Source organism: Psittacula echo (assembly GCF_963264785.1).
Source record: "Psittacula echo genome assembly, chromosome: 5".
Lineage (NCBI taxonomy): Eukaryota > Metazoa > Chordata > Aves > Psittaciformes > Psittacidae > Psittacula > Psittacula echo.
Window position 1 is genome coordinate 29,219,700 of NC_137739.1, and position 16,932 is coordinate 29,236,631.

At 42.1% G+C, this 16,932-nt stretch overlaps 1 protein-coding gene across 4 annotated transcripts in view; it reads left to right on the forward strand.

Moving 5' to 3' along the window:
- Window positions 1-590: 590 nt before the first annotated feature.
- FAR1 (fatty acyl-CoA reductase 1) overlaps window positions 591-16,932 on the forward strand; it is a 38,127-nt gene continuing 21,785 nt past the window's right edge. The window contains exons 1-4 of one of the 4 annotated variants that reach the window (XM_080617443.1): window positions 675-712; window positions 1,984-2,158; window positions 13,367-13,561; window positions 16,234-16,409. In XM_080617443.1, the coding sequence (XP_080473569.1) occupies window positions 13,373-13,561; window positions 16,234-16,409 (365 nt within the window). In that variant the 5' untranslated portion in view covers window positions 675-712; window positions 1,984-2,158; window positions 13,367-13,372. Of the gene's footprint in view, window positions 717-898; window positions 1,568-1,983; window positions 2,159-13,366; window positions 13,562-16,233; window positions 16,410-16,932 lie in introns of those variants that run through there. The other 3 variants (XM_080617441.1, XM_080617442.1, XM_080617444.1) reach the window with 3 other exon arrangements.

A 16,932-nucleotide genomic window follows, 5' to 3' on the forward strand; every position in this document is an offset into this window, starting at 1 on the left:
GCCCCTGCCCGAGGCGTTCTGTTCCCCTCACGACTGGGCTCGCTCTCACAGAGGCCGTGGTGGCTTTCTATATCCTCGGTTGGGTTTGGATCTTTTGGCTGATTGCAACTGGAACTGACTTATTATCTCCGAGTTTCAGAAACGCAACAGACGCCACTGAAATCCGCCTGGCAGCTGCCGTTGGCCGTCCACCTCGGGTGCTAAATGCACGCGCACGCCACCGTCCTGGGCCCCTTTAGCTCGTGTGCGGCTCGAGGCGCAGCGTAGCCTCCAGCAGGCCCGGCGGGATCCGCGAGGGGGCGGCGGCGAGCCACCACGACCGTGGCGGCGGGTGGGCCGGCCTGGAAACGCGGGGGGCTGGTGGCGGCCGCAGGTCCGGCCTGGTATCGGTGCCCCCACCTCCGCCCCCACCGTGGTCAGGCGGCAGGCAGGCGCTTGCCGGGGGGCACGCGCTGCTCTGGGGCGGCGGCGCAGAACTCGGCCCCTCCGCCCGCGCCCCGCCGCGGCACTGGGCGGGGTTCCTTGCAGCCGCCAATCCCCGTCGTCCTCGTCCCACCGAGCGGCGGAGCGAGGAGCCAATAGGCGGGCGAGTGCCGTGTGCGTAACGGCCAACGGGAGCGGCTTCTTCAGGACCGCTGCCCGAGCCCCTCAGAGCAGTGGGATACGGCGCGGGGAGTGGCGCAGAGCGGCTCAGAGGGCTACGCCGCCCGGAGTAGGTAACGGCTGCCTGGGCTGCGGCGGGAAGTCGGGGCCGGCTCGGGCTGAGCCGCTCAATCTCCATCTTCTCCTGCGGGTCGTGAGGGGACGCGGAGGGAGCCGGCCACCGTCATGCGTTTTCGGGAGGTTGCCGTGAGGGGGAGGGAAGGAGGGGCAGGGAAGGAGGGGCGCAGGCGCTGGAAGCGCGGAGCTCTGAGGTGGGGTGGTGACGGGCAGGGAGCCAGGCCGGAGACGCGTTACAGGCGGAGAAGTCGATGCTTAACAGAGGGGGAGCACCGAGCGGCCGTCAGGGCCCCACAGGGCTGCGCTTCGCGTGGGTGAAGCTGGAGGCCCCGGAGTCCGCGCCGGCCGCTCCACCTGCCGCGGGGCCCTGCGCCAGGCGTACCACCCATCTGCCCTTGCCCTGCCTCGCCACCCGCCTCTCTGCCCTGCGGCGCTATATGGGCCTCTTCCGAACAGCGGCGCGCCCGCTTTTCCTGCGGAGCAGCTCAGACTTCCCCTAGTTCGGGCCGTATCACCACGGCAGTTCCCCTTTCCCAGAGCCTGTATGGCTGCGGCTAGTACAGAGAGTAGTCTTACGGGAAAAGACCACACATTTCTCTCCCGTGCAGAAGAATGTGCGGGAACGAGAACCGAAGTGGTCCGTTTCTTTAAACAGGAGTCCCAATGCAATGGGTCCCTGCGTCAGGAAATCGTAAATTAAGAGCTATGGTAGCTCTTGGTGTGTGCAGCCGCCCGTGCCTCTGGGTGGGGGCTTGGAGTCCTTGTGAAGCAGGAGCCGCGTGGGTCTGCAGAAAGAGTTTATTGAGTGCAGTTTAAAGCGTGGCTAATCGCAGAGATGTACTGAAAGGTAGTGAACTTGTAATTGAAACCAGCTTGAATCCCCTGGAAATAAAAAACTTTAATTTCATTAAACCTACTTACACTTAATTACATTTAACCTAGTATGGCTTTAGCAACTGGAAGTTTTTGATATATTCATAACTGCTTCAGTAGTAATTAAAGTAGAAGTGGAACATTGTTAGTTGGAGTGTTAGTTAGTAGAGTTAGTTAGTAGAGTTAGTGGAGAGTTAGTTAGTAGTGGGAGTTGTATTCCACTGTATAGTAACAGGCTAGAATTTCTTGACCCCTAACTTCCCCAATTTCTGTATCATGTCTGTGCTTCATAATGGAGATACCATTGTTTTGGCAATCTGGAGATCAGGTATATAATTCTAGGATCTTCACTGCTTTTCTACCCTGTTTTTGAACCCTCCTCAAATACAGATGGCTTGAAAATCTGCCATTTCCCCAGCGAAACCCTCCCACAACTGGATGTGAAAGGTTGACTTTGCAGGTGCTGGGTTTTTTTTCTCCTAGCTGTTACAGAACTATAAAGCAATATGCAAATCTATTGCTGCAAGTTTTATTTTGCTTTTTATTTTATTTATTTTAAATTGCTGTAAGTACTTAATCTTTATTTATTTACCTTGTGCTGGACTGCAGCTCTAACAGAGTTTTGCTAGAGACAGTTTTAACAGTATAAGTCCAATGGGGTAGTCACATAGTCTAATGTAGAGGTATGTTTTAGAAATTATCAATATTTTCCCTTCCTATAGCTACAAACCCCCTAACCTGTTATCTTAATTATCCTAAGCAGCCAATACTCATCAATAAAAAGTTAGTATTGAAGCAAAACTGTATCTGTAATAGAAAAGAGATTATTTGGTATTTATATTGCCTCAGACTTTGAAAAGGTACAGGACATCTACTAGCCACAGGTGGGCAGAGAGCATCACTAAGTGTTGGTTTCACAGTGCAAGTCCTGACAGCATGCCATGATTCTGCTTACGAGAAGTTACCTTTGACAACTGAGGTAATAGAAGTCTTGAAATACCTGTATTAATGTTAATCCTGCAGATGGAGAATCATGCCTTCCATAGAACCTCTTAGCTCCTGAAAAGCCAAACTGAATCTCTTCCTGACCGCTATAAAGCAAAGGGTCCTTTGTCATCTTCTTGTTTGAGTTTTAGCTCTTGTAGGAGTTCACAGTTCTGCACAAGCACTGTGCTTCCGATGCTTGGGAGGGCTGTACAACAAAACAAAATGGTTATCCATCAATTTGGAAAGTTTATTCAAGCACTAGGGAACGTAGAGATGTTGCTTAGGACACAGCTTTATCGTTGCAGTGATTTGGGGTTTGGTTAGCTTCTCCAGCCAGAAGTTGTATTTTGTGTGTTTTTTTGGAGTTTTTTCTTTTGTCACAAAATAGTGTTTGCAGATGGCCTGTGTTGAGTATGGTATGCCTGTTACTTGTCTGCAGGAAGCAGAGCTGAAGCAAGCAAACAAAAACCTCTGGAACAGAACCAGTATCATCTAAACTTGTACTTGATTAGTTTGGTACTTTGTTTATAGGTGGAAGACTTATCTTATGTAATCATTTAATGGCTGGGCTTGGTTAATACCTTCATATATGTCCGTATTGTTTCTCCCAGTTGCCAATTTTGAGCCTTGAAGTAATACAGTCCGCCAGCTATTCTTTATTTAGCTTAAACACTTCTAAAGTTTGGAAGCTGCAAGCTGTGCTAACAAATACCATCTCTCTGAATAGGGTATTTGCCTTTTCTTCTGAGTGTCTTCAACCCAGGGTTTATAGTAAGGCCCTTTTTGTAAAAAGTTCTTTGCCTTTTTTAAGCTTTCTCCAAACTTTCTCAAAGAAAGTGACTTTATTGATGTACCTATTACATTCTTTCTTAGGGCGTGGTTAGAAAGGCTGCGTGTAATAGGTCTTGCTAAGCTGCTGTTTGGTAGCTGTGCATTTACTACATTATGCCAACCTTTTTCCATGTTGTTCAGCTTCACGTTTGCAAATTTATAGGGCTTCTTGTGCAATAGATGTAATTGAGAGGTCTAAATAACATCCATTAGCATAAACGGGACTGAAGATTGGAGCCTTCAGCGTCTACATCATCAGTATCAGCTACAGGAGTGGAGTGAATACCTCTGCTCTTCCAAGAGAGGCTTTAGTCATCCTGCTTAACTGATGCTCACTTCTGTTTGTTCTGTTTGTAGGACAGGTTGGCAGTCTGTTAGTAAAATTTGCTTTAGCTGTCTGTATTTAAGCTATTTTTAAAGTTAAGAAGATTGTGAAAATGGGGTTTTATTTTTTGACTGTTTTCCCCCTACATTTGTGGAAAAAGGAAAGTGTGTGGGTGATGGTGGTTCTTGTTTTAAAGAAGGTGGTTAGTCAAGTACAACGTGATAGAGCAGTTGTCGGATAAATTAGTTATTTTTAGGTTTCAGAAGAATTATCGGTAATTTCTGCAGGAACATAATGGGAGAGGAAATACCTGTATTGATTTGCATTGGAAAGCCATTGAATTGCACCATGTTAAGAAGCTGTATTGTTTGACTGCAGTTTTGCATGAAAAGTTTTCAAGTGGCTCACTTAAACATTAAGGCATTAAGTTCTTGGTTATAGTTATGTATATAGTTATGGAGGACTTAAGATTTAGAACTCTTAAATTACAGTTAACTCTTTTATAGCTGTTAAACAATTAGTAAGCAGTCACAGCTCGTGAGCTGTGGGTGTCCTTTACTGTGATGGCACTAGAAGTTGGGATTTGGGGAAATATAATCAGGAGTATTTGGGTATTTTGTTACAGTATTATCATGAGTAAGTTAGTACTAAACATTCATGTGTATCTGTCAAATATGCATTATGGGTTCTTTTGTGTTTGTTGGGGGTTTTTTTTTGGCTTTTTTTTTTTTTTACTTCCCTGTAAATGTTTTTTTAAGAAACTCTTTAGATGAGCTGAGAGGATCAGCAAGGCTGATGATTTTGAATTTTCTTTTTCAGTTGTAAGAGGCATGGGAAAGTATGGTAGGAGTCTGGAAGTGTTGATTCCTAGGATTTTAAAATCATTGTGTAATATGTGCCAGAAAATGTGGCTCAAGCCTTCTAACTCTGTAACAGTGTAATTTAAAAAGAGGTTTGGGTGTGTTTGTGGTGTGTGGTGAGGTGTGGTTTTGGTTTTTTGTTTGTGGTGTTTTTTTGTTTTGTTTTGTTTTTTTTTTTTTATTAAGTATTTTGATTGTAAATGCTTAAATAAATTTAATCATACATGCTAAGGCAATTCTGGTAAAGACTGGTTCAGATGGCTTATCTTGTCCTTTTGATGTTATAAAGAGAATGCAATTGCAGGTATAGTTTTTGGTTACTTTGTGCTGTCTGGTCAATGAGAGAAACGTGAATCTGGGTTTTTATTACCTAGATTTGTGTTTTAACAGGGAAACTAGAAAAACAGATGAGCCACTGGATGTTTGCTCTTTCCCTCCTCCCCTCCCCCCCCCCCCCCCCCTTGGGTTTTGGCTTTCCTCTCCCAGCAAAATGACAATATCACAGTAACAACTGGAGCAATAATCCTGCTGTTACTGCTAAGGCTTTTCCGAGTGGTAAGCTGGACTGGATATTGACATACTTCTTTCAAGGCTAAATTGATGCCTTTGACTTAATGCAATGAATAAGAATTGAGTGATATTTGTAGCTTCAGCAGTTTGCGTGGTAGCCAACTGTATTACTCTCTGCATTATGTTGTAGGTAAGATCTTCAAACAGGTTTTGTTCTCCTTTCAGGGTTAATTCGTGTCATGGTTTATGTAGCTGCCTTGATTAACAGTGAACTTGTCCTTTCATAACTAAAAGCACAAGTGAGTTTTCAAATGTAGATTTCTAATTAACTTAAATAAAATGATCTGGAACTGTGATCCTGTTCAGCAAATCTTGAATCTGCTTGCTTTTTGGTATCTTAAACTTGAGAGCTGTCTGGATATGTGTTAAACATGTTTTTACACGAAGTGGGGATGGAGTATAGTGAATATTCTTGTGAGGTATGTGGCTTTACTATAATAGCTTAATTTCTGAACTGATAGAAGCTTTCTGTGCTGCTTGGAGAAATCAGATTAATTACACCAAAAGAGACTTTTTTTTTTTTTTTTTTCTTTCCAACATGCACTTAAGACAAAGCTCGAGCAGTAGGCAATTCGGAAAAATGTCAACTTCCAACCTAATTACAAAGGGATGCTAAAACCCTTTTACTTTGTTTTAGTTCATTTTCAGAGGAGGGACTTACTGTGGAAGACATGTAATTACAGTAAAGCAAGGGACTGTTCCAGTACTTTGGGAACAGAGGATTTACTACTCAAAAGCAATTTTTAGTCATCTGGAACAGAATGTCTCTGAGTAGAAGCATAAATGAATGGAGATCTGTAGTAAAATCAGAATTTTGGCTGAAAGAACATGTTTGAACATGTACGTAAGAAGTATCTGTGTAGCCACACTCATTGAATACCTCTAATAACAAAGTTCTACTGGGATCAACTCAGCAGTGGCTCACACTGAGGTCAGGTTCCCCTCAGTAAGAGTAAAGGATTAGAAGAGGTTAAAGACACCATGATTTCACGTGCAGCCCTGACTTCAAAGTATCTTACTTTCACAAGGGTGTCTTCAAATGGCAAATGAAACAGTTTCTGGGTTGGGCTGAATTCTGCTAATAAATTATTGAGTAGTCATGGGTTAGTAGCTCCAAATTCACCATCTTCTTAAAGCAATTGAATGAATACGGTACTTTGGTATTGTCATTGTGGTCTTAAAGGAGGTTACAGAACAACTTCTGCCATCAGTCTAGGTTTTGGTATCAAAATGCTCTAGTGCTGTTAAATAGTTAATATGCAGTACCAGTTAAGTCTCACCTAAATTTGATAATGCTCCCTACCTTGAATGTATGTACTGCCAGAGATAGTATTATATACAGGAGGAATGTAACTGGAGCTTACTGCAAGTTGGTTTTTTGGTGTTTTTTTTTGTGTTTTTTTTTTTTTGTTTTTTTTTTTTTTTTTTTTTTTTTTTTTACTTTATCTGGCTTATTGCAGTGGTAAGAATTGCAAGGAGAAAGGTTTTTTGGGTTTTATTAGTTACTCTACCTGGTCTTGTGTTTGAATAGATGTGTGACTTAAAGTGGACAAATCTTTTCATTGGTAGTAGTCTCTGCATTAGTCATCTTCAAGATTGAAGAATATAACTAGTTTGAAAAGCCTGTTGTTTTAAAAAATTCTCTTAATATACTGAGTGTTGGCCATATTTCACATACAGCTTTGGGTCTTCTGGTGGTATTTATACTACTGTTGTGATGACTTGGGTATAATCTTTCAGATTGATTTAGTTTTGTTGTGTTTCACTTGTCTTTATCAATGATCTCTACAAGCATGTAGGTATACATGTGAGAACTTACTGTAACCCTGAATACGCTGTAGTTACTTGTCTAGAAAATGTGTAGTGAGACACTTGTATCTGGTGTACCAACTGGCATAAGCCAAAGTCTGGCTAGCTTTTTGTTTTGATAGTTCTTAAGAACTTGGTTGTTCAGAGTAGCTTCCAAACCTGGCAATGTGTTTTCCAGCTCCTGGAGGTGTGTTGAATTTTTTGAGAAGGTTTATCTTGCAGGGGAACTGTGTTTTACAGCTAGTAAAGAAAATGACCTTGCAAAGAGTAGATAAGAATGTAGATGAAGTCTAAAACATGGATAAGCTTGTCTTTTTGCTAGATGTGGGAAGATTCCCAAATCTTCTATGTGATTGTAAAGCTCAGAATAGGTATGCTTTAAGGTTGACTTACACCAGAAGCAGTTTAGAGCAGGAAATACTCTGTTCCATCATTTCAGCCTCTACACATCTTGTAAAACAGTATCTTTTGCAGATAAGGTTTCTCAATGGATATAACCTTGGACCGTGAAGACAAACAGTCATCTTTTGGTGATATGCTGGATAGGTATTGTCCAAATAGGGCAGATCATTGACCCTTGTGGTGGTTGAAAATGTGGACATTCTGCTGATAGCATTCATTGATTTACTTTTGTGGAAACAAGGTATCAAACAAAATCAGACATGATATGACCCAGGCTTGACTTTCTGGCAGTAACCTTGTTTAGATGAGTTAAAGGTTACTTCCTTTGTTGCCTGAATTTCTCAATCTCAATCTCTCCAGTTCTTTTTATATATATATATATATATATATATATATTTTTTTTTTTTTTTTGGCTTGCTGTAGTGTCCATGTGATGTGGCAATTGAAGCTCTGTATGAGGGACTTCTGTAATGATTTTTGTCTGGTGTGAATGTGTGCATATGTGATATTTAAAACAAACAAACCACCACCTGTGGTGCATTCAGGTTTGATGTCTAGATGAATTTCATCTCCTGAATATACATAGATGTTTCTTCTGCAATTTAGACTTTTTTGTTGTATTGCTGCTAGTACTAGGTTGAAGCTGGTGGAAGGAAAGGGGGAAACTGGTTTGTCAGATTGTATTTTTGCAGAACTTAGTGGCTTATTGCTGACGCTTGAGAGGTTGGGAAATACATGTTTTCTGTTTCCTGTGAGTGATAATCACAGTATGGTTGAATTTGAAGGGAGCATCTTGTTGACCTAATGTTTGTTAGTGATAAAATAGAAACGGGACCATTTAATCTCTAACAAGGACATATATGCACATTCTTTCTGGTTTCTGGAGTTAGCATTTAAGCATGCAATAGAACTGCAGCAGGCTTTCCTGGCACTTGGAAAGCAAGTCTTTAAGCATCTTGATTTGTGTTTGGGCAAATCTGAAAATTGGTCTTTTTCCTTTTAAAAGCAGAATTGTCTCTGTTTTGAGATTTGGACCTCTGAAGCAATGAGTTAAATATTGCTGCAGTAGCTCTGAAGGCAAACAGAGCAGCTGTTGTTTGCTCCATAATAGCACTTGCTCAGCTTTGGACACTAGAATTTCTTACAAGATTCAGAATGTTGGCTAGGATCCTGGAGTGTGGGGTTTTTTTGGTTGTGGGCTGTTTTTTGTGTTGGGGTGGTTTTTGTTGTTTACTGAAGATCTGAAGAACTCTTTGATTTATCAAAGGACAGCACCCTTCAAATAAGCTGTATCTTAGAAGTGTCATTGTTGATTTAGCCCTGAACCTGTGAATTCAGAAGTAACTAGCATCAGTTTCTCTATAGCTGCTTAATAGAGGCTTCCTCTACCAAAGGATGTTTATCCCTAAGTCATCTGGTAGTTTCAGTCATCCCTCTTCTGAAGCAAGAATCCTTTACAGAACTGTTCATTCATTCTACTGTCAAATTTGTTTTTTCATGGCAGTTACTACTTGCTAGGTCAAAGAAGTAGCTATGATATAGGGATTCAGGTATTCCAGTGGGCCTGAGACAATTTTGTGATTGCTAAGAGTTACCTGTCTGCATGTTTGAAGAGATAGCTGCTAGCAAGACATTGGATAGCTAGTGGAAATACGTATCACTGGTTAATAGCTACAACTCAGCTGTTGCAAACATGCAAAAAGATGCACTCCAAAACCAGATAAAACAATTGCTGACACTTAAACATCAACCTTAAAAAGCTAAATTTGATTTTACTGTGTCGTCTTCCAAGGTAGGTCTTTAGTTTCTGGACCTACTCAACCTGTTAGGTGTTAAATGTAGTTCCTAGTGGAAATTAATTTGACCTTTATTTCTTTAACTTTTTTAAACACAATTATGATTTACTTCTTTGGTAATTTGCCTCTATAAAGAACTTGAAAAGTTAACATAGTTAGTGTGCTGTACTTGTAAGGTAAGTCCCTTCTGAGTCTGAAATACGGAGTTGCCAGCAATGCTGTGCTAACTGGCATGTGCAGCTGCATTCTCAGAGAAGGCAGGGAAAGGTAGGTGGAAAATGGGAACATTCTTTCCCCTTTCTGCAGTTGAGATTTTTATTTTTTTTTTCCCCTGCTAGAAACACAGGCTGTTGATTTCAGACTTTGTTCACACCTAGATTCCATACATTGTTTTTGTCCTCGATTCACACTTGATGCTGCTAGGCAGACCCCTCATAATTCAAGTGTTTGTTGCTGTAACCTTGCCAGCAATGTATATTTCTGAAAGGGTCTCCAATTCTGTTTTCTAGCTAGACTCTTCTAGAGGAATGGAAGTAGAACATAAAATTAGTGTGGAAAATTGCTGTGAATAAAGTCTACCAGAGGTTACTTGTTGCAGAACAGGGTAAAGGGAATTGGGACTGAGTTTCTCAAAGGAAACCTTTCTGTCAGTCAAGTAGGTGTTGCTGCCTCTCGGATGTGAATGTGAATGTGTATGTTTGTGTTTAACTGAACCTGTTTTCTCATTGTACATAACCATAGCTTTTGATCTGGATATTTTGTAGGTCTGGCATTCTGTAAGAGTTTCAGGAGAATAATGACTTTTGGTCAGGTATCAGCCTCATACACAAAGGAGTATGGTCAGAAATAATTGAGCCAGGGAAGTTTCTGATCTCTTCTAGCTGTTCTCTTTTGTCGTGGTTTAAGCCAGTCGGCAAGTCAGCCACACAGTTTCTACTCTCCGCCCCCAACCCCACCCCCACCCCCCCCCCAGAGGGATGGTGAGGAGAATCGAAAGAATGTAACTCCCACAGGTTGAGATAAAAACAGTCCAGTAACTAAGGTATAACACAAATCACTGCTGCTACCACCAATAATAATAATGATAAGAGAAATAACAAGGGAAGAGAATACAATACCACCAGCTGAAAATCAGGCCAGACAGAGCAGAGAGCGTGCCCTTCCAAGTAACTCCCAGTTACCTCCCTGGGCATGATGTGCTGTGGTATGGAATACCTCTTTGGCTAGTTTGGGTCAGGTGTCCTCTGCCTGCTTCCTCCCAGCTTCCCCTCCTCCCTGGCAGAGCATGAGACTCTCAAAGTCCTTGGTCAGGGTAAACATTCTGACCAGCAACTGAAAACATTGGTTTTATCAGTATTATTCCCAGGCCGAAAGTCAAAACCACAGCGCTGCACCAGCTACTAAGAAGGAGAAAAAGTGACTGCTGCTGCTGAACCCAGGACATCTTTGTATCTCTTAACCCTAAATACTGACAGATTTTTCAGCTGAAAAGCTAGACCATAGCAACACAGATATTTCCACTGACAGCATAAATTCTTTCATTTTTTTAGCTTCTGGAAACAGATGTTGGCCTGTAGCACATGTACTGGGTGTTGTAGCAAGGTTCCTGTGTTTTCATAGCCAAAGACTGTCCACGTGAATGGGTTTGCAGACTGAGGACACAGTATTATGTCAGAAGTAGTATTAATCTTTCCTTTGAAGAAGGGCAAGTGAACTCGTGAGAAATAGTGTCATAGTCTTAAGGGGTAACAAATATGAATTATGGCTAAGCAGGTAAATTAGTGACAAGATTATATAAGAACTGTAACAAAATTGAATCTTGGTTACAAAACCAGTGCAGTAATGATTGCATGAGTTCTCCCTTTTTTGAGGGAACAGTGGTCTTATCCTCTATGTGGGAGCTAGGATGCACATTTTTAGGAGGAAATGGAATTGCATGGTGTATGCAAAGATTCGGAAAATGGCAGTTACAGGGAGGACATGTGAATAAGCAGAGGGCGTTAATTATGACTTTAAGAACCACAGTGAAGACAACAGGGCTGTATCTTACATTGAACAGGAAAAAATGACTCGTAAGCATGCTGTATCTTGTTCTCTGTGCTTTATTGCAGAAGGTGTGCTTTGAAAGTTGCATTAAAGTCTTAAGTGTGTGGTGAAAGTGGTTTAATGTAAAACAGCTTTTTTCCCTTCCACCCCTCTCTCTGAATCTTATCAACCTTCAAAGAAACCATTTTGGATCTTATACTGTGGCCAGTGGAGTTAGTAGTGCTTGTTCTTTTATAAACTTGGAACTGTATCCCATTACCAGTTTTTCGATGCTTCAGTAATAAATTTGGGAGCTGATGTTGTCAAAGAAGGGGGTCAAAATATTCGGCGTGTTGGACCAAAAAATATAAGACTTTGTACCCCAAATCCTGAAATAGGAGCTTGTGCAGGTGATGACTTGTTTCTGGCAAAGAATCATTTAGAACTTGTTCAGAGGCTTTGTTGTGATACAAGCACATGAAAAACACAGCCCAATTATTTTAATATGACTGGTACCTGAGATGTAGACAAGTTGTAGAATCATAGAATAGTTAGGGTTGGAAAGGACCTTAAGATCATCTAGTTCCAACTGCCCTGCAATGGGCAGGGACACCTCACACTAAACCATATCACCCAAGGCCTCATCCAACCTGGCCTTGAACACCGCCAAGGATGGAGCATTCACAACCTCCTCCAAAGACTTTTACTTACTTTTCAGGCAAAAATGCAAATTAAACCTGTGGTTCTTTACTGCTAACATAAATTCTGTGTATCCCTTGGTAAGTTCCTGCTTGCAATAGGCTGCCATTTCAAAACAGCTAAGCATATTTGGAAGTTGCATTTCTTTTTCTTCTTGGGTAGTACATGAAGAAAGGCTCTCTTCCTGTTTAGATATGCAATTTTGTAATTCTTGTTTAAGAAATGCCCCATCTGTTTTAAGGGGACTCATTTTTCTGGGTTTTCTTAGTATCATGGTTTTATGGAATACGCCCCTCTTGGTAGTGCTTTCAGTAATGGGTTGCTTGGGGATCTGCTATAGGAGACTGTAGTGAGACTTTCAGTACATCAGTCTTAAGTCTAATTAGAAAGATTGGTAAAGCATGGTGGAATTATATTCATAGGCTACCGTCTACTACAGTGAAAGTAAGTCACTTATGGGTTATAGTAAAAATTGGTATATTTTACTTACTAGAATGGCTTGAGTTTGGTCTGAGGCACAGGTTTAGTTCTAAAGGCCATAAGGGTCAAGGTCCAAAGTCTGCATTAGTGTGAGAAATAGCAGCATATTTGTGCTTAGAAAGTCTTTCTTTCCAGTAGAATTGGGCATGATATCCAAGTGGTTGATTAAGGTAGGGGAAAGAAATAAAAATTCTTGTAGTTAACTTAAGCAAAACCTACAGCACTTCTGAGCTTTGTGCTGAATTTGAGTAACAAACATCTTATTAGGAGGTATATTTGTGGCAAACTCAAATTGTTTGTGTGAGACTTCGAATCCCTTGCTTGGTGGGGAAAACCAAACAGACTTATTTGGTGACTAGGCTGGAAACCTGTATCGTCTGTGGAACTGCATGGTGTTTTTTTGTAATCAATATAGAACCAGCAGATCTCATAGAAAGCAACTAGCTGTACTTCCTCTGTGGTCCAGTTTAATTTGTAAGAAGGCTTAGCCTAATACCGACAGGGAACTTTGCTGACACAGGCAAAATACCACGGCCAGCAATTGGCAGATGCCTCACTCCCTGTCTTCTGTCAATGTATTTGAAGTATCTGCTTGTGATTACATTTTACTGATATGACCTTTGGTTTATGTGGAACGGACACTTAAAGTGGTAAAGGACCGTACACATAGAGGTAAAAATAGACTGAAGTTGTGATATTTTCCTAGACTGAGTGGGTGTCTTAATTCCCTAAAACCCTGTTAACAGGAGCAGCTTGCAAGATTTGGGATGACTGTAGTGACCCTGTGGGACTTTTTTTGGAATGTAAAAAAGACATCTTAAAGTACTAGTTGTAGGTTAGGGGGAAAAAAAAGAATTTGTTAAGCATTTCTTTCAGGTATGAGGTTGAATGTTTGCATCTGTGTCACTTATATCTTTTGAAAATGTGAACTCCTAGAAGTTCTTTAATATGCTTTTTTTTTTTTTATATATATATAAACTTTTATTAAGGTCATAATGGTTTCCATCCCCAAATACTATGAAGGAAAGAACATCCTCCTGACAGGAGCTACAGGCTTCATGGGAAAAGTGCTTCTGGAAAAGCTGCTCAGATCCTGTCCTAAAGTGAAAGCAGTGTATGTCTTGATAAGACCCAAAGCAGGGCAGACAGCTGAAGCACGAGTAGAAGAAATTACCAGCTGTAAGGTATGTGTCACTCTCAAAGTACATGTTGGTCGTTTTTCATGTTCTCATTTCATTTTGAGAGCAACTTTAGTTTGTCTAAAGTAAAATACTGTTTTTGAATGTTTGTCTTTGTTATTGTTCTAGCAAAAATACAATCCAAGGACTAGCAGTGCTTTTATAGCTGTTTTTCAAGCTGTTAGCCTCTAGCAAAGCCAGTAGTGGAAAATTATCCTGTATTTAATTTAGGTGGAGGATAGGAAATAGCCCTAGAGGGCAGGGGGCCCAAGACTATTGGTTGTTATTCAAGGATCACCTGCTACAAGCTCAGGAGTGTTGCATCCCAACTAGAAGGAAGTGCAGCAGGAGGGCCAGGAGACCTCCTTGGATGGATAAGGAGCTGCTGGGGAATCTTAGAGGGGAAAAAAGAGGGTTAAAAAAGGTGGAAGCAAGGACAGGCAGCCTGGGAAGAATATAGGAATGATGTCCGGGAAGCTAGGGACCAGGTTAGGAAAGCTAAGGCTCAGAGTTAAACTTGGCTAGGGATGTGAAAGAGAACAGGAAGGAATTCTATAGTTACATTGCGAATAAAAAACAGACTAGGGACAATGTGGGCCTTTTCCAGAAGCTATCGGAAGAGCTGGCTACCCTGGATTTGGAGAAGGCTGAGGTTCTTAATGACTTCTTTGCCTTGGTCTTCACTGGCAAATGCTCTGACCACAACACCCAAGTCCTGGAAGGCAGAAGCAGGGACTGTGAGAATGAAGACCCTAGGCCCACTGTAGGAGAGGAACTGGTTAGAGACCATCTTAAGAACCTGAATGTGCACAAGTCCATGGGACCTGACGAAATCCATCCGTGGGTCCTGAAGGAGCTGGCAGATGAAGTTGCTAAGCCACTGTCCATCATATTTGAAAACTCATGGCAGTCAGGTGAAGTTCCCAATGACTGGAGAAAGGGAAATATAACCCCCATTTTCAAGAAGGGGAAAATGGATGACCCAGGGAATTACAGAGCAGTCAGTCTCACCTCTGTGCCTGGCAAAATCTTGGAGCAGATTCTCCTGGAAGGCATGCTAAGGCACATGAAAAACAAGGAGGTGCTTGGTGACAGCCAGCATGGCTTCACTGAGGGGAAATCCTGCCTGACCAATTTGGTGGCCTTCTGTGATGGGGCTACGAAACTGATGGACAGGGGCAGAGCAGTTGACATCATCTACCTGAACTTGTGCAAAGCATTCGATGCTGTCCCACACAACATCCTTGTCTCTAAATTGGAGAGCCATCAATTTGATGGGTGGACCACTTGGTGGATAAAGAACTGGCTGGATGGCCGCATGCAAAGAGTTGTGGTCAATGGCTCCATGTCCAGCTGGAGACCAGTAATGAGTGGTGTCCCTGAGGGATGAGTGCTGGGACCGATCTTGTTCAACATCTTTGTTGGTGACATGGACAGTGGGATTGAGGGCGCCCTCAGCAAGTTTGCCAATGACACCAAGCTGTGTGGTTCGGTTGATATGCCAGAGGGAAGGGATGCCATCCAGAGGGACCTCGACACGCTTGTGAGGTGGGCTGATGCCAACCTTATGAAGTTTAACCATGCCAAGTGCAAGGTCCTACACCTGGGTCGGAGCAATCCCAGGCACAACTACAGGTTGGGCAGAGAAGAGATTCAGAGCAGCCCTGCAGAGAAGGACTTGGGGGTGCTGGTCAATGAGAAAATGAACATGAGCTGGCAGTGTGCGCTCGCAGCCCAGAAAGCCAACCGTATCCTGGGCTGCATCAAGAGGAGCGTGACCAGCAGGTCAAAGGAGGTGATCCTGCCCCTCTACTCTGCTCTCGTGAGACCTCACTTGGAGTATTGTGTGCAGTTCTGGTGTCCTCAACATAAAAAGGACATGGAACTGTTGAAACAAGTCCAGAGGAGGGTCATGAGGATGATCAGGGGACCGAAGCACCTCCCATATGAAGATAGGACAACAAAGTTGGGGCTGTTTAACCTGGAGAAGGCTGCATGGAGACCTCATAGCAGCCTTCCAGTATCTGAAGGGGTCCTACAAGGATGCTGGGGAGGGACTCTTCATTGGTGACTGTAGTGACAGGACAAGGGGTAATGGGTTAGAACTTAAACAGGAGAAGTTTAGATTGGATATAAGGAAGAAGTTCTTTACTGAGAGGGTGGTGAGGCACTGGAATCGGTTGCCCAAGGAAGTTGTGAATGCTCCATCCCTGGCGGTGTTAAAGGCCAGGTTGGACAGAGCCTTGGGTGACCTGGTTTAGTGTGAGGTGTCCTTGCCCATGGCAGGGGGGTTGGAACTTGATGATCTTAAGGTCCTTTCCAACCCTAACTCTTCTATGATTCTATGTTCATCTGTAATGCAGAACGGAGAAGTAAAACACCTGAGTTAATATTCACTAAAAGAATATGTTATCAAGTGCAAGAGGCAGCATGGACTGAAAGTTGTAAGGTAGAATCACAGAATAGTTTGGATTGGAAGCACGACTTCATCACTGATTATGTTCATGGAACTAGGTAACATGTAGTAGTATTCCTAATGCACTTTTCTAATTTCCTGATGGTCTTGAGAAATACAATGGTATAACTCTGTATAGGCAGAAAGTGTTTCCCAACTGAAATGAAATGTGTATTTCTTCACTTGCTATTAGTTTGAATTTTTTACGTGTTTTGTTTGACAGCTCTTTGACAGGTTGAGAGATGAGCAACCAGACTTCAGAGCAAAAATAATTGTAATTGAGAGTGATCTTACACAGCCTGAACTGGACCTTAGCAAACCAATCAAGGAAGAACTTATAGAATGCATTAATATTATATTTCATTGTGCTGCTACAGTCAGATTCAATGAAACACTAAGGTGAGTCTAAAATTTTGTAGCCTCTGCTCTGATAAACCAATTGTGCTCAAAGGGAGGGGGTAAATCAGGTATCTGCATAATCTTGCAAATATTCAGCCTGTCAGGCTACTTCATGTACTGTGGTATTTGTGTGTTTGGTCAATTCCATGATGCCCCTTAAGGTAATAATCTGTTCCCTCAGACTTATCTTAAGCCATTGGGTTTTCAGTTTTTCTTCTTAGGAAGGTGGAGGCATATTATAAGACCTGTTTTGCCAGAGGTTAGAATTACTCTATTCAACATGGAAAAGTTCTTAGCTCTTTAAAGCTGTAGACAAAAAGCCAAATCCATTATTAGGACTTAGAAACTAAATAAAATACTCTTGTAGTTTTGCTACAGCGCCTCTCAATTTTGTATGGTTGGGTTGGTTTGGTGTGTGTGGTTTGTTTGGTTGTGGTTTTTTTTGTGTGTGTGGGTTTTTTGGGTTTTTGTTTGTTTGTTCGTTTTAACTAAGTCCCATTGCCTGAATTTCAGTCTTTTTGAA